This window comes from Arachis hypogaea, chromosome 9 (assembly GCF_003086295.3).
Source record: "Arachis hypogaea cultivar Tifrunner chromosome 9, arahy.Tifrunner.gnm2.J5K5, whole genome shotgun sequence".
Taxonomy (NCBI): Eukaryota; Viridiplantae; Streptophyta; class Magnoliopsida; order Fabales; family Fabaceae; genus Arachis; species Arachis hypogaea.
Genome location: NC_092044.1, coordinates 112,550,248 through 112,574,328, shown reverse-complemented (window position 1 = coordinate 112,574,328; position 24,081 = coordinate 112,550,248). Strand labels below are relative to the sequence as shown.

General features: G+C 32.1%; 3 protein-coding genes across 3 annotated transcripts; all 3 read right to left on the bottom strand.

Annotated features, from left to right (window-relative positions):
• Positions 1 to 5,840: 5,840 nt before the first annotated feature.
• LOC112711993 (probable ribose-5-phosphate isomerase 2) lies at positions 5,841 to 7,849 on the bottom strand. The gene has a single exon (XM_025764756.3). It carries the CDS (start codon positions 6,991 to 6,993, stop codon positions 6,193 to 6,195), a length of 801 nt encoding a protein of 266 aa, XP_025620541.1. The 5' UTR covers positions 6,994 to 7,849; the 3' UTR covers positions 5,841 to 6,192.
• Positions 7,850 to 12,976: 5,127 nt separating this feature from the next.
• Positions 12,977 to 13,650, bottom strand: LOC112711992 (uncharacterized). The gene has a single exon (XM_025764755.3). The coding sequence runs from the start codon at positions 13,532 to 13,534 to the stop codon at positions 13,100 to 13,102; it is 435 nt and encodes a 144-aa protein (XP_025620540.1). The 5' UTR covers positions 13,535 to 13,650; the 3' UTR covers positions 12,977 to 13,099.
• Positions 13,651 to 16,037: 2,387 nt separating this feature from the next.
• Positions 16,038 to 22,187, bottom strand: LOC112711989 (ABC transporter G family member 7). The gene is made up of 12 exons (XM_025764753.2): positions 21,630 to 22,187; positions 21,200 to 21,390; positions 20,957 to 21,107; positions 20,530 to 20,662; positions 20,065 to 20,266; positions 19,403 to 19,685; positions 18,874 to 19,005; positions 18,167 to 18,387; positions 17,531 to 17,743; positions 17,312 to 17,396; positions 16,452 to 16,746; positions 16,038 to 16,380 (listed from the first exon to the last, which is right to left on the bottom strand). The coding sequence occupies exons 1-12, from the start codon at positions 21,909 to 21,911 to the stop codon at positions 16,370 to 16,372; spliced, it is 2,199 nt and encodes a 732-aa protein (XP_025620538.1). The 5' UTR covers positions 21,912 to 22,187; the 3' UTR covers positions 16,038 to 16,369.
• Positions 22,188 to 24,081: the final 1,894 nt, after the last annotated feature.

The window sequence follows — 24,081 nt, the reverse complement described above, 5'->3', positions numbered from 1 at the left end:
CGGATCCTACCTCGTCGCCTACACCGTCATTCAGATCAACAGCAAAAGACGGGGAGGCGACAAGTTGGACCGCTGGCTCGTACACTGGGACGGAGGAAGAAGCCACGGCAGCCCAGGAACTGGAACCAGCTACCGTGGCTACATTGGTGGTATTCCGGTTCGAACCTCCTGAGCTGGATACCACATCAACCAGCTTTGCGAGCAATTCTGGTGTCCTCACCTCCGGAAACTGTCTCCGACAAAGAAACATGACTTGCAGGTCCTCATCACTACCAATCGTCAGACAATCATACTTCACCGTATTGTGCAGGATCGAGACTGGGATGCGATAGAAAAACTTCTTAACCCGCTTCACACCTTCCAGGCCAAGCTTCATCAGGACAGCTCTAACAAGTTCATCATACGTTATCGTTGGATTCACGACAATACAGAGAGGATCCTTATCTGTGAACTTCACTCCGGAACGAGTTTTCCTCTTAATGGATCCTCTGTGGTGAACCAGAACAACAAAACTCTCCTCACTAGCCATCTTACTCCATCTAATGAGACCAACTCACGGTTAGAACGGTTATGAGAGGTCTCTCTCCCACTAATTCGAACCGGCCCGGTTCGAACTAAGTTTTGTGTAATTCGAACCAGCCAGGTTCGAATTACTAAGGCCTGACTCTCTCTCTATAATTCGAACCACATTGGTTCGAATTATGTGAACTTCGAGTTCGAACCAAGCTGGTTCGATTTATGAAGATTATTCAGTTTGTAATTCGAACTGCTTCGGTACGAATTACTTTCATTTGCAGTTCGAACCATATTGGTTCGAATTATATAAATACAAGATCTGCGCATTATTGAAACGATTTTCACTTTGGCTTATATACGTCAATTTCAGATGACATTGGCTTATACTGGTTTTTTGCCCTTCTTTTTATTAATTATTATTAATACTTTTATTCTTTTCTTCTCTAATTATAAATCTCCTTATAATAATTTTTTTGATCGGATATTTTTTTGGTCTAATAAATTTTTTTCTCTATTTTTTGTCAAAAATAATTTATATTAGAAAAAAAGATAAAAGTAATTTTAAGATTCAAATTTAAATAAGATGTGTAAAGAATAATTATTAAATTCATTTGGTCGATTTAAACACTTTGTATTATCGTCATTGAAAATTTTAAATACTATTATAAAATTCTAGATTTTTTATTTTATTGTTCTTAAATTATATATTATCCGTGTATTTGAAGAGTTTCATCTTTTTTAACATAAAGTGTGACATTATATACTTTTTAGATACAATAAATGAATAATAAGGTTAAAGTGAGTAACGAAATTGATTATAAATAAGATACAAATTTTTAGAATTTCTAGCACAATTAACAAATTTTTAGTTTCAAAATAATTGTTTACTCTATTTTTTATCTTTTATTTGATTTTTTATAATTTTTTCTTGATTTTTTAAATTAATTATGATTGTAATAACTCATCATAAATTTATATTTTGTAAAAAAAAATTATCAATCATAAAACACAGAAGACTTAACCAAAAAATTTAAAAAATATTGATTAATCACAAAATAAAAAATTATGAATGGTGCTTTAATTATGTTGTAAAATACAAATTGGGACTATTTAAAATTAGTTTTTTACCATTAATGTTAACTTCAATCATAATAAGGTAAAAAGTAAAAATTTTATATAATAATTTAATTTTATTATTTATACTACCAAAATTATTCTTTAATGTATTATATCCTATTTATTTTTATTCATTGATAATCTTTAGTTTTCTATTTTCAATAAAAAATTAAATTGATTAAATAGATCATTTTTCAATTAGTAATATAATTATTGTGATATTTACTTTGTTCAGTAATATTTTTTTAATTTATTTAATCTGATTAATCATCTCTTTCTTATTTTATGCTAATTTAATTAATTAAAATTAATAAATTTCAGTTATTTTAATTCTTGCAACTTTTTATTATAATAATGTATTTCTATTAATGTATTAATATAATTTTAATATTTATATGTCACTAATAATAATAATATATAATATGTCTCATTGTAAAAAATTTACTATTTTTTATACGATTAGATTAGATATATTTATATTCAATTTATTTGATTATTTAATTAAAATTAATTATATTAAAAGATTATATTAATATTGTGGTAGACTAATTATATTATTATTTATTAATTATATTAAAAAATTAAGATTATGATAAATTATCATTATTTTATTATTTTTTATTTTTTTATATTAATTCAGATGTTTAGCTTCTTGTTATTATCATTTTTTATTCTCTTATTCTATGTGTTTATTCTCATAAATCTTGCTAAATTAAATAAAGTACTGTATATCTTATTTTTATTCTTCTTTTATATACATATAAAATTTATTATATTATTTCTCTTCCATCTAATAATTTTGTTTCTCTTCTATTTATATTTCTTTCCTTCAATATTTTATTGGTTCTTATTTTTCTAAATTTTATTTTAATTTATGTATTTGTTCTTACTATACCCAATTTTTTTTATTTATGTGTAATATACATTCTTATATATATTATAGAAATATGATTTGATTCCATTAACTTACCAAATTTTTTTGAAAAATCTAAAGCTAAAGTACAAAAATATATTTATAGATATTTTACTTTAATTTTTTAACTAAAAAATATAATATTTTTTGTCATATTAGTTGGAATTCAAAGTTAAATATGAATATTAATTTTTAAAATAGAATAAATATATTTTAAATTTTTTGCTTCTAAAAATAATATTCTATCAATGTTAGAATTATTTAATTTTTTAATAAAATTTTTAATATAATTTTATGTATTATCCCGTACAAGGTACAGGAACATACACTAGTGTTTATAAAATTAGATCAAATTAACTCTAAATTGAAAACTTTCAATGTCTCAAGATCCTCCTTAATTTGGAATTGATTTCATTTAATTGCATAAACTTATGATGTTAGCAGCTAATTAGGATTGACAAGTGCGTGATGTGGTCAACGTGATATCACTAATGTGTCACATAAGTAAATTTTGACACTTTTATAACGAAAATGACATGACGACTAATGTGACTAATTTAAAATTTTTTAATGATAAATTTAATTAAAAAATATTTCAAAAACCAATTTAGAGAATGGGTAATATTTCAAGGACGAATTTGACTATTTATTCATAAAAAAGTTATATGCTGATGAGTAATAACGGAAAAGTAAGAGCATAATAATAAAAAGGTAAAGTATAATTCTTGTCCTTTGTAATATTTTTTCAAAAATACTTTTAATATTTAATTTTATTTAATTTTGTCCCTAACATTTTTGATGCATTTAATTTTATCCTTAATGTATTTTATTTGTGTCAAAACTATCCTTAATAATTTTTAATTTTATCCCTAATATTTTACATGGAGTTAACATTTAAGGATAATTTTGATACAAATCGAAAACATTAAAAATAAAATTAAATATAACTAAATAATAGATATATTTTTCAAAAAAATCACAAATATTAAGAACAAAAGTATATTTTTTTCTAATAAAATATTTAAAACTTTTAATATATTTAATATATTAAAAATATACAAATTTAATTGTGTTTTTTTTATATGATATTTATAGAATATGCATTAGTAACATCTAATAACAATGCGGTGATATAACCTACTTCGTCAATGGCAATGGTTTTATTATCTACGAAAAAAAAAAAAAGAAGCGGACTAAAATAAAGTGTCAACTGTCATTACACACAAATAAAAATAGTTAAAAACATTTATTTTCTTCTGTTAATTACTTTAGAAATCAATACTAATGACCTACAAAACCTATATCTTCACTAATTACTGACCCCAGTATTTCAGAAATTGTCATCCTAAATTGGCTTAGTCTTGCAGCAATCCTTCCTAAGAGCTTAACAAATTGCATTCTACATGTGTAGAAGAATCTTGCAATCTACACAGTGACAAAACCCTCTATTTGGATTTGTGCATCGTTTTAGGCAACGACGCTCATGCACAGATTGTTTCTTTCAGAATTGGACTTCAGTCCATTACACAACCCAATTCAAACACGTATCCAATTCCTACCATATTGTGTCGTGTGGTTGTTAAGTCCAGAGTGGTGAAAGTCATGTTTAAACATGTCGCAACAAAATAATAATGGGAATGGAAAGCAGGAGTGGTGATATCTTCTTCAAATCTTTTGTTCTTTTTGGTGTCTAAGGCAGTAGGCACACCTTTAGTCAACACACAACTGCTCTATTTTATCCATGCAGTTCCGGGATTAAAGAGATTCTATGCCGCCACAGTTCTTCATTCAAATGGATAAGATAAACTATAGTGCCTAACTTAATCACCACATTAAATCAACTTGAGATAAAACAAAGAAATTTTAGAATTGTGTTTTAAAGCAATCTCCTATACCGGACATGTTTTCTGACCTTTGAATTCAAGAAAGAAAGCAATGGTCAATTACAAAAGTTAAAATGGTCTAGATCAGTGATGATAGAACCGAAACTCACCTAACAATTGGGGTCAGCATATTCCAAAGAACACTAGTCACGGCATTGTTAATTAAGGAATTCTAAGACAACCAAGAATATTACTAGTATGTAACTTATTTACTTGGTCGTTGCAAACAACTGCAAGCATCATACTCATAACTTTGGCATCTTCTATGCTAAAGCTTATTAATTTTCAAATAACTCAAGTATGGGCATGATTAAATAAAATCACAACCCAATGTCAAATAAGTTAGTATTGCAGCCTAGTTATGACTTATCAATGAAGCAGTTATAGTGAACGTTTGATCTCATCTAAAATATCTAATGTCAAATCTAACATGTAAGAAAAGTATATCAGATTATTGATCCAACATTAAACTGCAGTAAACAAAAAAAGTACATAATATTAAAGGTAGTAAGAAGAGAATTAGGAATTGGTCTCAATGATAAAATACCATAAATGATCACAAAAATGATCATAACTCCGATAAAATATTAACCAATCATGGAAAACTTAACATACTTCACCAATTTTACATGAATAAGGTTATCATGACTTAATCATTATGTATTAATCACGGAATACTATTACTAACAAGAAGCTTTTCCTAGCTCAAATAATCTGATAGCTAGAAATACAACACAACTTATATGAAATAATACCAGCAATTGCGAGAGCTGCCCCATCTTTCCAAATCTAAAGACAAAATAACAAGTTTTAATGGTTTCTAATGAGGAAGAATTCGTCGTGAAAACAAGACAATAATCCATTATGTTAATGCTCATCCATAAAATCAATATAGACACGTTAATAGAAGCATCAACCACTTAAGAACACAACTTGATCACACGACATGTGTGAAGTTAGGTAGGCAGCTGAAGTCTCCTTTTCATAGAGTACAAGAAAATGCAGAGGACAATGCTAATAATTGCTCGAGCATTCACACTATTTAATAATCATGGCAATATAATTGAAAAATTTTAATGCATGAATGACGACAATCTTATAGCCTTTTGCAATGCCATAAGACAGTTAGACAGAGAAGTACAGAACAACTAATCTTTTTTCAAGTCAATGAATGAGGATAGTTATGATCTACCTACCACAAAGTGTTTCCACGTTTACAAAAATTTACAAACCCTGTTAACAAGTGTACTTACAATCACGAATTATTGGATCCCAAATAGCAATTAAATGGATGCAAACACTACAGGTGATTTATGAACAGCAGCTACATCTTGATTTAAAGAAAAAGTACTTCAGAATCAGACAAAGGCTAAGCACCAAAATATAAAATCCCCAAATCAAAGAGGGAAAAAGGAACAAAATTTGAATTGGATTAATTCAATAAGTTAAACAATATCAGTTTAATAACAATTTGTGTACAAAACACAAGAGCCATTACATGAACTGAAAATCCCAATTCCCAACAAGTCTATAAAATTCTCTTATGCTTGCTTGCTCAAACCAGGTCAAAAATAACAAAATTGGCGGAGAAATTAAGATACTTTCTCCAGCAATTGCAACTACACCAGGTATCGTATGTTAGAACCCCCAAAGGCCGCCCCAAATGTCAAAGCATCAACCGTTACAAATTAAACTACCTCCTTGACTATTCCAATTTTACCTACATTATTGTTCATGTCATTTAATGGTGTTTGAATTAAGCTACTACTTATTCTTAACAGTTAGGCCAAGTTCACCTGCAACAATAACAGTGGTAGCCATGTCAATGAACATTCCATGCTCCACAACACCGGCGATTTGCAGAATGGAATCGCTGGCAGCCTTCAAATTTCCAATACTCTGCTTGAAATACAAATCAATGATATAATTGCCATTATCAGTGACATAAGGCTCAGCCTTTTCGCCCAAAGTTCTGAGCTTTGCAACGCAACCAGATTCCTGAAAGAGATTCTGAAGCCTGGAAGCAGTGAACTTCCAACAAAATTGAATAACTTCAACGGGCATAGCCAAACCGCTACCACCAATATAGTTAACGAGCTTGGACTCATCGACGATTACAACGAACTTCTTGCAAGCACCTTCAACCATCTTCTCTCTCAAGAGGGAGCCACCGCGGCCCTTGACGAGGTTAAGATGAGGATCAACCTCGTCGGCGCCGTCAATGGCGAGATCAACGACGGGGTGAGAGTTCAGATCCGACAAGGGGATCCCGAGAGAGAGGGCTTGCTCGTGCGTTTTCTTGGAAGTGGGTATTCCGACGATGTCTTTGAGCTTGCCCTGACGGAGAAGCTCGCCGATTCGGTCGACAGCGTGTTTGGCAGTGGAGCCGGTTCCGAGGCCGAGAACCATACCGGATTCGACGTACTCGACGGCTTTGTAGGCGGCAATTTTCTTCAAATCGTCTTGGGAGAGAATGAGCTGAGAGAGAGAGGAAGAGGGGAGAAGAAGGCCAGCTTCCATGGCTGCTTTCTCGGAGGCAATGAAATGAGGGCAGGGGATTGCCATTGAATTGAGTTTGGGGGGAAATGAATGAATATAAATGTGTGGTGGTGAATAAATATATGAAGATAGGATTCGTGCGAAAGAGAAGAAAAATGAGAAGAGAAGAGAAGAGAGGTGGCGGAGATATGAAAAGGCGTGTTTGATTGTGGAAGTTTATATAACGACAGAAAGGAACAGAGGAAAGGGATGCAAGTGGAAGTGTGTCTCAAATCACAATTCAGCTTTCTTTCAATTGGGGGCAATTTTATGTGTTTCACTGTTTCTTTCGCGTGGCGAATGAAGCAACAAAGAAACACACACACTTTCTTTCACTCTCTCTGCTGAATTCTCCCTATAAAAAATACAAATTTATTGGACAGAAATTATTCGCAAAATTCCCGGAAAGCTAAACCGAAAACTCATGGAAACTGGATTGGTATTTTACATTTTAATTTTATTTATTTATTATACTTTGAAGAAGTGTGAAAGGAATAATGCAAACAGTAGGATGCATTGGGAAACTAGGTGTGAGGCTTGCTTTCATTACGAATCTCCGCAGATTCCTTTTCAATGGATATTATCTATGATCTCATTACTTTTGTGCACCGAAAACAATTTTTTTATAATCACTTATTTTCAGATTTCAAATTTACTTAATTATTGCCCTTTTATTATTTCATAGTATGAAGTACAATCCATACTACTTTATAAATTTTACGTCTTAATTATAAAAAAATTGTTTAATGTAAAATAAAAATTGAATGTGATTCTTGTTGTAATTACTATTATATTATTATATATTATATATTATTCTCCTTTTCCATAAAAGCCTTATTCGTTGCTCTTTCTCTGCCACTTTTCTTTTGATAAGATTCTTTTTCTTCTCTCAAGTCTGAAGGATATGGTGATTGGTGGGTATGCGGTTAGACAATACCACTTGACTTCTTCGATAAAGACACATGGTGCGTGTGACCGATAATTTTTGTATTATATTTTTATATTCCTTTTGTAAGAAAATATATACGCAAAAATAATATATAATGTTGTTCTATATAATTTGTTACCATCTAAAAAGACTTTATTATGTTTTTATTTATGATACTTTAACTTATTTATGAATGATTATGCTGCGCAGCTTCGGTCTCATCCATTGGCCAATAATAGGTTCTCTTTCTTTTTTTGTCTGCATTTTGTAGGGTGCACAAACAACCGACGCGAATTTGAATATATTATTGGAACTTGCATGTCAATGCAACTTGCCATTTTTATATGCATAAATAGTCTATAATATATAGTCTAGGAAAGAGAACAATTTTTGTTTTATGGAGCAATTCTTTTTTACCCTCTTATTTTACAGAAAATGAAAAGCAAATAATTAAGCTAATGGAGTTATATGAGTCCTTTAGTTCAAGAGATATAAATTTGAGTTTAGATATTAATAATATTAAAGTTAAAGACAATAAAAAATATGGCGATTCATGCGTTCAAAATATATCACGAGATTTGGTTCATGAATCAAAAGCCGAGTAATATCATAAATCAATCTATTCTTAATATATAAAAGTATATACACAAGTTTACCCACATTATTTTTAAGTTATTTTTCTCTTTCTACTAATATCATGTTAACAACATTGTTTACTTAGCAAAATTTTAGAATCAATTACTATTTTTTGTTAAATCAACTATTATTTTTAAATTAATAAAAAAATAAAATATATAAAAAAATATACCACCAATAGAAATATATGCAAATTTGTAACTTACAAAAATTCATATTTATATATTTATTATATTTTACCGTTACAAATAATCTATTCTCAATAACCCCGATAATTAATTTATTTATTTTTATAAATAATTCATTAAATATAATAAATATTTATTCTTTCAAATGTCATAATAATCTATTAATCATAATAAATTTTACGTTACAAATCTATTCAAATTCCATATTATTTGAACTACTTATATAAGTCTCTTATTACTATTTCTTTAAATAACATCAAATTTAGCACAAAAAATTTATTTTCACACTACACAATATCTCAAACTTACTCAATGGAGCATAATTCTTTAGACAATATCATCAAACAAACACAATTGGTTTATCAAAGTTTATGTGGTTCGTCGATAAAAAACATTAACATCCACAAATAAAGAATAATTTCTTTACTTAGAAATGATTATATTAGATGAAAAGGTACAAAACAAACATATTTATTGTATTTTTAAATTGAACACTTTCTAATACTATTTTGAATTTGTATCACTTGAGACATTATTTGACAAAGTGGATCAAAGAAAAATATTAACAAGTAATTTCACTTTATACTATTTCAATTATTCTTATTAAAATAACTTATTTTAAAAAATTATATTTTTTGTTCTTTTTATTGTAGATGTCATTGGAAAATTACATGGACATCAAGAGATTAAGGAGAAAGAAAACTATATAAATTCAAGACATATCTTCGGAAGAAAAACATACATGCAAAGATGGAACAAGCACAATAGAAAGTGCATACAATTCAACAATCCATAAAAAATATACCTTCACAAAAATCTACGATAGAAATAAGAAAGCAAAAATTCTAACAATAATCAATAAAGAAAAAGGAGGACGAGTGCCACATAAGAAGACTAAGTCCATCAACGAAATCAAATACAAAAACAAACCAACAAATACTTTATATAACTCTAACATCCAAATTTTTTATACTCTAGATTATTTTAAACAAAATACATTTTAAATTTAACTTTAATTTATACATATTTAATTATATAAATATGGTCATTTTTAATATTTATTATAAACTATTATTAATTTATCGTTGGCACATCGCGTGGGTTCATTTTAGTTGAAATTGAATTGTAGTAGTAGAGATTCAGAGAGATTACTCTGACTTCACACGTAAGCATTGAAATGAAACATGTTTTCTACGGGGAAATTACGCCAAAGTGAAAAACTCTAGTATTAGGTTCCAATTAAATACTGCCATTATTAGTCATGGTCTTGGTCAAAATTTTGGTTAGGAACATTGAACATGCTTGAAAGCTTGATACCTGGCTTTCCAATTTCATAATCTATTTGCTTATAATTATAGGTGCCTTTGGTAAGTTTTAAAAGTAATTTTTTAAAAATTTTTAATTTATAAAAAATAATAGTTTTAATATTTAAATATAATTTTTAAAATTAAATTATAATTTTTTAAAAAATTATTTAAATATTTATAAAAAAATAAAAAATACTTTTTTATAATAATAATTTTTTATTATATTTTTTTAAAATAAACACTTTTAAAACGATATATAATATTATGACGATGCAGCATAATAATAAAGTTCTAGAGTAGATGGTAGTTTTTCTTTTTCTTTTTTCCCCTAAATTCAAACTATGTATGTTACTAGGTTATTAATTATCTAGGTGTTAGTGTTATTATTTGATTGTTAAGATGTCATGCATGCATGTTATTCTTGTAATTCGATTTACTTTTCTTTTTTTCTTGGGTCAAGTAGATTGGACAACCTAACACACACTACATGGATATTATGAATTCTTTAAATAATTTTCAATCTCAGCTGAGATTCGAACCCAGGTACAACTTACAAGAAGCATATGGATATGCCATCCGTACTAGGCCTCGGCTGCACAGATAGGAGAACTGAGATAACATACAAATAGATTGTTTTTTGTTTTTTATTTTTGGGTCATGAATTGTTTTTTATCTTTAAGATGTCATGCATGCACGCTATTCTTGGTCACATCCTCAATTCTCATTCAGATTTTTGGTCAATTGGGCCTGTTAGCCCATCATCTTTGGGCCTAAATTGTATTGGGATAGACCCTATTTATATAGCCCAAAATAAAGATAATGTTTCTAGTCCAATAATAAAAAAAGATAATGTTATTAATAAATTAAAAAAGAGAAAAAGATATAAAAAGGAAGTGAAAAGAAAAGACAAGACGGTACTGAACAGAGAAAAAGATTCCCATTTGACTATTGAGTAGTGAGAATGGCTGATAAGTCATGATGATAAAACCCGCCATCACCCAAATATAAGAAAGGTTCCCGAAAATGACGAAGAAAGTACTTTCCTATTTTTTTCTTTATAAAAGGAAGTGTTTTCATATCTTTTGGGGCTCATAACTCATAACTCAGGTATTGAGTAAACAATACAATGCATGTGTTCATTTCCCAAAGTTTACATGCTATCTAGCTAGCTTACTGTTCAGTACGGCCTCCCCATCTTTCACACCACTCATCACATTCATTATTTAGGGACCAGTAACTAACTACTTTAATTATCACATAATCACTGGTTGGGAACCAACATTGCAGGACACTTCCTAAGATTAGTAACTTTACTTATTTCTTAATCACAAGTATCATCAATCAAGTATTTGGAATGAATTGAATATCATGCATGCAAGATAGCATTATAATGAAATTTACCATGGGGTAGTTAATAATAAGGGGAGAAAGGACAAGGTAATGAGAGTGTTAGGGTTAGGTAACAAAGAACAAGTTGTTAGATGGGGTCTGATGTAGGGGGAAGGATACATATATCTGTGATGCAAAGAAATGCAACTGGGACAGCTATTCTGCTGCACCATTTGATTCACTACTCCTACTCTCTAAGAATTTGTGCCACATACATAATAATGTTAAGGCCTTCCAGCTGTTTTGATTAGATATAACTTGGCCTCCTCATCACTAGTGTACTATAGTGTCATGGATAGAATAATGATAGTGTAGTCTTAGTCTTCTTCTAATCAATTTCAACCATATCATCATTATATATAATTCAACTCAAGCTAGCTTCTACTGCCCCAAAATCTTCATCTCAGCCTGCCTTTAGATTTCCATGTCCCCAAAATATCCTTAGCTTCTTCCTTTCTTTCTTTATTATTTAAACAAACCCCACCCTTCAGCTTTCTCACACCTCATTGGCTTTAATCAATTTCCTCGTACCAGATCTCACTCACACACACTCTCTCTTCAGGAATACTCAAAACCCTAGCTAGTAGCTAGGTTAATTCTGTTTGAGAATAAAATACCCTAGACACACAAGATATGCATGTTTGTGTTTGTAACCAATGATGATAATACTATCATTGTTGTTGTGATGAATGGAGGGGGGAGTAAGAAGAAGAAGGGGCTCACTTCAGTCCAGTCCGAAGCAGTAGAAGAGGGCTGAAACACAGCTGCTGACTCGTCGATTCAAGAGCACACTATCATGGCGGCATGGTGTGATCCTGATCCGACGATGCAGGAGCTGTTGTTTAGTCCTCGCTGTTGTGTCTTGGACTGAAGGGGCCTCTTCCATCTCATCTCCCATCCACCATTTAATTTCTGAAAGATAAGTATATTCATTCGTTCATATCTTTATATACATGTACAACAAGCTAAAAAAGTACCAAAAGTAGTGCACTAGTACTGTGGTTAATTCCAATAATTTTCTGGATTATTCTAATCAATTATGTGTGTATCTTTTGACAGCAAAAAGATAGAGAATCAGAACAACCTTGGAATTGCTAATAACTAGCCAAGTTGCTTGTGTTGCTCATGAATAATCATGATCAATCATCCATCATTGTTTCTGTGCATGCATGCTAATCATATATCAGTAAGGACCTAATAATACATTCTTTCTATCAATCTTACACTATAAATTTTCTCATTTATATCGATTATTCATCCATCTTCTAATACAACATTTCTCAAGTTTAAGAGAAACTAATTACTTAAGTTCATATCTAATGAAAGGATTAAGAGAAGGCTTTAATACAGTTTTGTCAAGGATCCAACTAGTTCAATACAAGTCTTTCAATTCTTCTTTTGTTGTCTCATATATATATGTTGCTGCACCACTATTATACATTCTAGACTAGACAATATATTACCACATTTGGGAAGTTTTTTGTAAGAAATTGGAGAGTGCCTGACACAGTTATATGCAATTATTAGACATGAATAAGTGTGCATAAAATTAGGGACACTCATGATCTTATAATTTTGCTTTCATATACCAAATTAATATATATAGTATGCTTCCAAAAATATATACAACCACAAATATTTCTAATCTATAAGCACTAAGTACTAGTTGTATTGTATGAATGTATCTAATGGATCCCAGGAGAGAAAAGAGAGTTGGTAAAGTGAAGAAGATGGAAGAAAAAAAGAGCAGCAGAAGTTGGAAGAGAGAGAGCAAGAATAGCCATAGCTCCAAGAGCGAAACTTGGCCTTGTGTTCATCAACTGTGTCTGGAGAAAGGCCATGGCTTCCAACACCATGGAGTCATAGCTTGTGTAATATTGTTTCTCCCAATCCATCCAATCAGAAGGTGCCTCGTAGTTCCTCTCAATCATCTTCATCTCATGGATCCTCTTCCTCAGCACTATCATGCTCTCATCCACCAATCTACCACCATAGTAGTTGTTATTGTTGGTATCATTATTCTTCCAACATGCCATAACTATCACTGAAGATTTCCCTAATTTCCTTCCATGAAAATATGGTGCTGATGAGGAATAATTTATCAGAGAAGTGGATTGCATTATCTTAGGATATGTATGTGAAACTATGAAGTGGATTCAATTCCTATGATGATGATATTTATAATAAGCACAGTTGGGCAGTAATTGAATAATTGAAAGGGAAGTGTAAATTAAGGATCTGATCTTAATCTTAATTAGAGAAGAAGCCAAGCTAATTAAGTAATGTGGCGGAACCGTGTTTCTTTTATTTTTTTTATTGACAGGTAATTAACATCTGCTTCAAACCGCGTCTCTCTCTATATGTGGCGGCCTATTGGAAAGTGACGCGTGTCCCTCAAATATAATAACACCAGGTAATAATCAGTCCCTGTTATTATAAGGTGCATTGCATGAATAATAATTCTTGTCACAAGTAAGAATCTGATGATAATATAGGTGAGATATTTGAATTATGTGCATAATATAGCACGAGATGAAATAATTAAAGTAATGGAAAAATACGAAGAAGGTATAGAGTGTGGGGCAAAGGAAGAAGAAAAAGTGATGGAGCGGAAATAAAAGAGGGTTGACCTTTAACATTAATTGTTAATATTAGTAATAAACAAAACAAAGGACGGCCCTTTTGTTTTTATTACTATCTATTTCAACGTTGCCTCAACTGTTTCTAATAATCTAATAACAATATATATGATTAGGAATTTTTCAAATAATTATTTATTATGGGCAACGCCGACCTAATGGTTAACATGTGAGTCTCGGTTTATGCATTTTGCATGGAACCTGCAGAATACATATAATAATTTCAGATATAATTATATATTCTATCCATATAATTATGTATTTATTTAATTTTTTATTTATTAGTAATTTAATATTTGACGGGGTCATCCCTTGCAAGGCTTGTAACTGGAAGTGTCATCATTTGGCCTTGAATTTTGAGGAAGAAACAAAGTTTGATTCAAAAAGCAGCATAAGATTAGGGTTACAACTAAACATTATTTTGCAATTGTGTCTAGAAAGATTGACATTGTCAACAAAAAGTTGTAGTTAAATAATAAATACAAACGAAACGGCACGTATAGAATGGGTACCAAGAAATTAAACTCAACAATCTAGAACGAACATCAGAACCACTCTTCTCATGCATCTGTCTCGTGGAGCTATGATGATATATAATAATTAATTAATCTTAATTAATTAATTACTTGCCAACTATATAACGGCGTTATAGACAAGTCGAACCAATTTAGTTTTCTTATACGTTTCCTTTTTTAATTAGGAACCTTGAGTATAGTATCTAGAAGTTCCACTTCTAGAATTTAGCATGTGTTTTTCTGCTACTTCTTGTTATAATCTTAAAGTGCCAAATGATTCAACCTACTATCAGTGTCTCTAATAACATGACATTTATTTATTTCTAAGATCTCATTATCATCACATGTAACAGTAGTTGAGCATCGAAGAATTTAATCCTATATAATATATCTGGTTGAAAGATTACATGATTGGGTTGGCTAAATAATGGACGAGATTAAAGAGTAGTAGTGAAGCTGAGGTTGACATGCTTAGCATAAGCAGAGCGATGATGGCGAATGCGAAGGAAGGTCTAGTGTCCATTAACATTCTCTGTAAGAATCCAACTGCCTCACACACATCTGACTCATAGTTTGCAAAGTATTTCTTCTCCAATTTGCTCATCCAATCAGAAGGAGCTTCATTGTTGTTATTTTCATCCATCTCAATCTCCCGGATTCTCCATCTGAGAGTGATCATGTCCTCATCCACCAACTTCCCATCATTGTAATTGTGGTGCCCGTATGATGATGATGCACATATAAAGCTCCTCCTATTAGTGTGTGAAATAAAGGGTAGTGATGAATTGCGCCGTGGAGGAGGAGGGAGTGATGGAAGGCCAAGAGAGCATAGACAAGTTCTTGATTGCATTGTTTTTTTAGTTTGTATAGTGGATGGACGTTATTATGGATATGATATTATTATGATGTGGCCAGGTTGTGTGTATATATATATATATTGTTGATGATGCAGCGTAAGGGAATTGAAGGACGTTGGAGTGAAGTTAGGGCGAAATATACAAGTTGTTTTCCGAGAAAGAGCCAGAGGAATGGGTAGCAATCAATAATAATACATACGTATACGTCACACCGCATATTTGGAATAAAGGGTAGCGTGCTGCGTGCGTGTTTCCTTGCTTCTAAGAAGTAAGAGCCTTCTCTCTTAAGTCTTAATCTTTCTGACGTTGTTTGGCGTATTATTGCTTCCTATAATCAACGTAACACAATGAAAAAATCTTTTTAAAAAATCTGTTTGGAAAGACAAATCCTAATAATGATAAATACACACAATAATAATAATAATAATAATAATAATAATAATAATAATAATAATAATAAGAAGCACACTACTGACACTAGGAAGCCAACAAAATCCACTAATGCAATCGAAAACAAGTCATCAATTAGGCCTAAGAACGAACGATTAGGAATAACTAGGCTTCCACCTCCCATCAATTAGGCACATGTTAAATTGTTAATGCCACCCTAAGTTCATAAACAGAAAACCTTTACTCGCTTGGACCTTTACGTATTGTTAATCACAGTAATATTCACATTCAACAAAACCCATTGCATGGATGACTTCGACATATGCTTGTTATTGAATGGAGAACAGCTGGTAAAATCGAACATGATACAGCTCAAGAGGCCAAAATTCACTCTAATTTTTCTTTTTATTTTTACAAGTAAAGACCTTCAAGAAAAGTTGACTTTTTGTATGTTCGATAATCACATCCTGATTGTGTGTGGTCCATGTTTATGGGGAACGGCTTAGGGCCTCAGTGACTGCAGGAGGCCATCCTTTGCAAAGATATGTATCTCTTTACTTAGTACCTGTATTGTATAAATTAATAAATAGGTGGATATCTGATAAGAACAGCATTAGTGCCCAACTGATTACAAACCTTCTAAGACAAATGGACCAATAGGATCCACTTCAGGTGACTCAAGAGGCTGGTTGGATCCATCTTGGCTGACAGGTTGAGATTCAAGTGTCTGATCAACTTGTTCAGGGTTTAATTCCTCGAGTTTGAAGTGTGTTTTGTTTTGTTCAAGTGGGATTGGCTCAAGTTGCTGGAATTTAGGCTTGTTTTTCTCAAGGAGAAGGTAGGTGGTGCAATACCAGAAGAACAGTATTCTATTTTGTGCTAACACTGTATCACTAATCCTACTTTTTCCAAAGGAAAGGCGCTCAAGTGCCTGCAAAAGACATTGAGGGAAGGGGAACATAGAAAGAGGAAATTGAATCAGCATTCAAGATAGCAGATCCCATTAAATTACCATCTTTCCACATATTCTGAAAGTAGAAAATCAGATAACTACATGGTAAATTTGTGTGAAAATATCTTCCACAAAAATAGTTATGCACGAAAAGTAGACAATAGATCACAAGTTAATTTAAACACAACTGAAGCGGAAATGATCAAATGATGGCAATATTAACAAGAGTATCGACATACTAATTCTAGCTTAAGTAAGAGATGAGGTGAAAGCAAATGCACCACAGCTATTGGTATTGTTCTACCATCAGATCAGTTTAGAAAAAATTCCCCCCTCACATCCTTTTTCAAATCCAAAAGTTACCATGTTGTCAAGCTTCCCTTTGCGTTTATTTTATTTTTCGTTACTTGAAAAAAATTTCTTTGGCTTTGATGTGCACGTCATAATGTATATAATTTTGACTTTGTTATTAATTCGGTTAAACATGATCATATTTCCACTTGAAAAAAAAAAAAAAAAAAAGAAGCCAGGACTCTATTGTCACCTGTTCTCCAGTTTGAATGTCAAAAGAATTCTGATGCTCAAATTGAAGACCACTAAATTCATTGATGCAAAGTCCTTGGAAGGCCCTGAAAGTGTGCATGAGTCAATTAGAAAGACATAGTACCATTAAAAAAACCAATGCTTAACTTTGGTAAGATTTTCAGCTCTGTGTTTCTGGTTTATGGAACTCTTCTAACATCTAGAATCAGAATGTGCTTACCATCTAATTAGAGAAACGCTGGGAATCCAACGGAAGATGATGGGGGTATTCTCAGGATTGACATAGTAGCCTCCAAATACAATAAAAACTGTCATAAGAGATGGGCCTACCGCCATTGCAGCTTCGGTGGTTGGAACCATAGCACCAACAGTGAGACCCATTGCAGATGCAGCAAAAGACTCCATGGTGACAATTCCACAGAATTTCCCAAATCTAAAATGTAAAACTTGTAAATCAACAATATATAAGTTCGAAAGAAAACTGAAATAAAGTGATCCAAAGAACAGAGGCAAAAAGGGAAGTGGAAAGAGAATGACAGAGACTAAACTTCTGCGTCTCTATTCCCTACTCCCCAGAATTCAGCCTTTTTTTTTTCCTCCATAAAATTAAGACAAACAAAAATTCCAGAGAAAAGGGTAGAAGATGTTATTTATTGTCTACAAAACATTCATTTATCACTTATCTCAATGTATTAGCTTTATAGGTCTTCTATAGTTTTAAGGATAAATGGTTCAAGTTATGGCCTTTAGGAAATCATGGAAACTTCATATGTGGGGAACCACTTATTTTAACAACCTATAGGAAAGAGTACTTTAGATAAATTTTCCCTTTTTAAGGCTCTATAAGGAAATTGACCTGAGCAAAGTAGGATGAAGACGAGCCATTGGGTATAAAACAGCACCAAACATCAATGGAAATGAGGCTCCAATCGGAATCTCTGCTAACAATTTTGAGAACAGATAGGGACCCAAAGAATAGGAGCCTTTTGCACGTTCTCTATCAACAATGGCGCGTTCCTTTGGAAATACACCAACAGTCTTTGTGAGAGCTGCCATAGCTGTATTTATTGCGGCTACCTGAGAGTCCATCCATGTAATGAAGCAAACGAAACTTTGTCCAATGAAACTTTCATTTAAATAGCATAACAAAAATATGAAAGGTTAGTCACCTTTTCATTACTATATCCTTCCTATTATGTTCAATTTGTTTTGACTAGATTATATGATTTTAATATCAATAAAAAATGATTTGCTAACATAGGAAGAAAAGGGTTCGTTTACACAGGTTGTTTATTATATAGAGTGCACAAAAAACCCAAACAAAGAAACATGTGTAAACCAAAAATGAGACTTAGTGTACAAAAGTTTTAGTACATTTTTTTCCACTGTGTTGATATAGCTGAGGCATAACCCATCACAGAAGATCATGCTAGCATGTTGATAAGATTTTCTCCAATTTAACCAGGACATAAATCAACTATAACAATTAACATACAAACATTTCAAAATTGTTTTACAAGGTCAAATGAGAAACAGGTTACATGAATCAAGAACATCACAAACCTGAAGTAATCCCATTCTGTCTTGTATTGAAGTCTGGGAATTTCCCATTCTCCAGAAAACTGAACCGAAGATAATTGCTGATGCTATTGACATCCTTGCTCGAACTTTGTTTGTTGGTACATCTCGGGAAGCCTAATCAGCCAGAGAATCAAGAATAAAGTAAAATGAGAAATATAAGTTTCACTCTCCTTACAATCTGAAAGAAATAAACTACTTGTACAAACACATCTTCTCTGTGCCCAAAACAAAAAGAACAATCCAACAGTTACACATACGATGAAGAAATCAAAACAAACGTGATACTGTTGAAGCTAAAAGCAGATTGGAAATTAAACAATTAAACTGCAGCAGACACAAGATATATAAACAACATTGGATTGCCAGTTTTATGATTATGTTTTGCCAAATGTCTTCAGCGAATCTTGCAAGTCTTTTGTTAAGAAACATCATGACAAAAAATTCAAAAACGAAACTTTATTCAGGCCCTGTTTCTAATGACTAGCCAGACAATGAAAAGAAAAAGGCAGACCTGCATCCATGCTCGCCTAAGAAGCAACCAAAATTGCTTCCACCAACCTCCTTTCTTCTGCACAATAGTCCTCCTACTGATTTTCTTTCTACTTTTTGAGAGCTCATCTACAGTAATTGGAGTTGCATATATTATAAAAGATGTAGATAGCCTTTGCGAGAATGACTCGACAAGACCATCGATCCTTTTTCGAGAGGAATAAACACTATCAGCAGAACTGTAGTCTACAGATATAAGATCAGCCAAAAATTCAGCAGGATTCACATGATCAGGGCAGTGGTACCTGTTATATGGACAATTATCAGCCAATTGCTAGGTACTAACAGCCATAAGATCACTAATAAAACTTTAGTAAAATCAAATTACCACTTATTTCTTATCTGTAACAATGAAACATAAAATTTAGAGAGACGATGTTAAACAATCAAGCACACAAACATTGAAAATTTGATGCCTCAGATCCTTTTCTCCTTTTGGGGGGCAAACATATTTGATCACTAAAATTTACGGAAAATAATCGTGAGAAAAGAATGTAGAGCATTCATATGCATGTGTGTTTTATAACATGGTCCTAGAAATAATATTTCATAGAGAAAATTCCTTAAGTGTGAAGAGTATAAGACAGCATAAGATAAAGAAGTGTCAGAATGTGAGATGATTACCCAAATTTTGAGAAGTATGCCAATGGTTCATCATGGGCAGGACCAGCATACACAAGTGAACCCTCTGTTAGCAAGACAATGTCATCGAATTTACTGTACACTGAACCTCTTGGCTGATGTATAGAGCAAATTACAGTATGACCATCTTGGGCAAGTTGTTGAAGAGTTTCCACGACTTTCTCAGCTTGGAAGGCATCAAGTCCTGAAAGCAGATCATGTAACTCTATGAAAAGAGGGAAAATAATATGCTATGATTGTGTGAGAAAATTGACCACATTTGCCAGCAGCCCATTTACACATAAAAACCAGAGTTAATAAAAAAGAAGTGCTATCTTGCACCTTTTAAACTGTATACTTTATATGTCAATGGCTATCCAGATTGAGTACGAGCTAGCAGGAAGGTATGCTACAAATATATTGTTCAAATCCACTGTGAAGCAAACAAATTTTAAAGATCCATGTTACCTGTTGTGGGTTCATCAGCAAATATAACAGATGGGCTTGCAAGTAATTCACATGCCAAGGATAAGCGTTTCTTTTCACCACCACTGATTCCACGAACTTTCGCATCACCAACATTGGTATCAGCACAACTGACCTTTTGAATAGAAAAACATACAATTGCCAAAACGTGTAATATCAGCAACATAGGGTATCCAAATTGTAGCATCTTTTCAATCAAAATTTGAAACGGAACGCTAAAACTAGTTATATAAGAGACACAAAGTAACTTGTAATAGCGATTCTTATTACAAACATGTCAGACTAGAAGAAAAATCAACATCCATTCTAAGAGGAAACTTCGAAACTGTAAAGGTTTTAGGAAACGAATAAATACTGCTATAAAACAACATATACGACCCAGCAGTCAAGGAATATGAGGGACTCTCACCAAGCCTAGTTTGAAAAGGAGATTGTTCACGTATTCATCTCTCTCTTCTGCAGATGAAATGTGGGGAAGCTGGAGTTCTATAGCAAGAGACAATGTTTCCCGAACAGTGAGTTGTGAGAAGAAGAGATCCTCCTGCCTCACATAAGCAAACCTACAGCAATACAACAGTATACGAATGGTTCTTTCTTTGGTTACTTCAATGAACTCAAATTGCAGCAATCAAAGTTTTCCTAAAAAGCATACTTGTAAGTGTTCCTTGAACTAGGCTTTCCATTGAACTCCAAACGGCCTGACAAATGCAACCGAGGCGATGCTGCCAACTGGCCTGCAAGAACATTAAGCAGAGTTGTCTTCCCTGAACCCGAAGGCCCCATTATAGCTAGCAACCTTCCAGGTTTTGCTTCTCCACTCACATTTTTCAGCAAAATCCTCACCTGTTCATTAAAACATCATGATCAACAAATAAAGCAACATATAGAACGAATAAAACAATATGATTATTACACAGATCGAACTAACAAGTGCAGCAAATTATATTCTCATTTCTCAAATTATCACGATACATTAAAGACATATATACTAGTTTTTTCCTCAGAATTTCTCAGATACCAAACAGTAGCTCAGCATTAACGAAATGAAGAAAAAATGAACGAGAGATTAAACAGGAACTCACGGACTTGGACGATTTATCGGAAAGGGAGCAATTGATGTTGTTCCATCGGATTGTAACCGGCGTAACCTTTCCGGAAGGCGGAGCTTCCGCGTCGTGGATGCCGTTCTCCGGCACCTCGTAGCCGCCGTCATTATCTTCATCGTCCGGAGGGAGTGCGGGACCGGGAGAAGTGAACAGGCGGAGGAGGAAGGAAACGGCGACGGCGGCAACGACCTGGCCGATGCCACTTCCACCGAAGCCAACAACCATTTGGCGCATCTTTTTCCCGCCAAAAGCCACCATTATCGTCTTCCTTTCACTTCACTCTGAAACTGAAACTGTGAACTCAGAAGTACTGAGAATGGTTCAAAAGGAAAAGATAAAAATATCTGAGTTCAAAACGACGGCGTTTTGAGGTGAATGGCATGCGTGACACGTGTCTAGTTTTAGTTGAAGATAAGATGGTGTGGAATTGGGGAAATGGTGCTGTTTTTTTTTTCTTTTTTTTTTTCAACTTACATGAAAGCAATTGGTTCTTGTTTTTTTCGTTCTCCGAATTGAGATGAAAGCAATTTTCTTATCTCTCTGAACACGTCTCAAGAGAGATATAAACTCCAAATTAATTATATTTAAAATAACTGGATAGTTACGTGAAATTATATTTATATGCGGAGATAGTTAAGATATTAAACTAACGTAATTACATTGGTTTGGTTTGAGTTATTTAATAAAGGTGAAAATTTAGGTGCAATCGACTTCACATAAAGTTAATACTTGAGAGCCGTTAAATGATTTGACTGATTTGACTAAATTTTCATCTAATGACTTTCAGATATCAACTTCACCTGAAGTCTACTTTACCTGAATTTTCATCTTTAATAAATTTCATGACTCAGATTTAATTTAAGACAGACTAATTAAATCAGTTTGGACATCAACTTTTTCATTTTTAAACTGAAACTAATTGTAATCACCCAAATTGTTATTATTATTTCTAGTCATGAGTGCCTATCAATTTACATTATTATTTATTTTTTAAGTGTATATAATAATATTATATAAAGAATTTAGGGAAAAAGACAGATAGGTCCCTGACTTTTCAAACTTTTGACAAATACATCCCTGACAAAATTTAAATACAAAAAAGTCCCTGACTTTAACAAACGGAGGTCAATTTAGTCCTTCCGTCTATTTGCCTCTCACACACCTAACGAAACTGGCTGACGTGGTTGAAACGGTGTACAGGTGTCCGTTACGGTGCCACGTTGGAAGGGGAAAAAAGTTCGAAGGACAAATAAGTCCTTGACGTCATTTTACAAATAAAGTTCGAAGGACAAATAGGTCCTTGAGAATTTTTTTTTCATTATACTTCTATTATGCTTCTATTATGAGAATTTAGTTTATAAAATTAGGCTAATTTTTTTTGTATGGAAAAAATATTTGTGTTTTTGTTGACAATGGGAGAATGTAGTGTAATTATAGATGGGTGGATTTTTTTGTGGGTAGTCAACACATGGGGGGCGTGGTGCAACACGTGGAGGGCGTGGTGCAACATGTGGGGGACGTGGTGAACACGTGGCATTATTCTGGCCAACACGTGGGGGCGTGTTGAACACGTGGCAGCATCTTAGCCAATATTCAACCAAAACACCAATTTTCTTTCCATATTAAAAATAATTTCTGATAAAATTATGCTTGTATTTTGAAATCTAGTTAACTTGTTTTATTCTATAATTTAAATTATTTGTATTAAAATTATAGAAATTGGGCTTGTTATGTTTCTACTCTTTTTCTTAAATTATATTAGTTTAGTTTTAGTGCATTTGTGTATTATATTAGAATTTGTTAAATTGCATTAGTTCAGTTTTCATCATACCAATGGCATCAGTTAGCATAAGTTCATTTATGCATCAAATTAGCATTAGTTCATTTGTGCATCATTCATGTATTAAGTTAGCATTAGTACATTTGTGTATTATATTAGAATTAGTATTTTTATGCATAATAACATTACGAGAATATATATTTTTTTTAAATTATAGTTCACTTTGTTCTAACAATATAAATTATGCATGACACAAAAGATTTATAAAATCAAACTACTTTTACAGAAAAGTAGTAAGTTGACAAAAGTTTTTAACTAAGAAGACCAAGATATCTGCAGATAAAAAATTAAATAATAAGATTTTTAGTTATTATTTTTATATGAAAAAGTCTAATTTTTTATTAGTAATTAATTTTAACATTCATTATCTAAAATTTAAAATAATTTAATGTGTATAATTTTACATTTAAAATATTTTAATTGTAAAAAAATATCGAATGACATATTTTGATTTGTCAAATTACAAATATAAAATATAATTATATATAGAGTAAAAATAGTAGAGAGAAATATAAAAATGGAGAGAGGTAGATGAGAGAATTTAGGAAATGAGTTTATTAATTTTGAAAAAAAAAATCTCAAGGACCT

Excerpts from the sequence above, each read along its gene's own strand:
- LOC112711993 (XM_025764756.3), bottom strand. The coding sequence starts at position 6,993 with ATGGCAATCCCCTGCCCTCATTTCATTGCCTCCGAGAAAGCAGCCATG.
- LOC112711992 (XM_025764755.3), bottom strand. The coding sequence starts at position 13,534 with ATGCAATCCACTTCTCTGATAAATTATTCCTCATCAGCACCATATTTT.
- LOC112711989 (XM_025764753.2), bottom strand. The coding sequence starts at position 21,911 with ATGGTGGCTTTTGGCGGGAAAAAGATGCGCCAAATGGTTGTTGGCTTC. Across the intron at positions 21,108-21,199 it reads AGTTCAAGGAACACTTACAA|GTTTGCTTATGTGAGGCAGG; the intron begins GTATGCTTTTTA and ends GTATTGCTGTAG. Across the intron at positions 17,397-17,530 it reads AGCGTTTCTCTAATTAGATG|GGCCTTCCAAGGACTTTGCA; the intron begins GTAAGCACATTC and ends GCACACTTTCAG.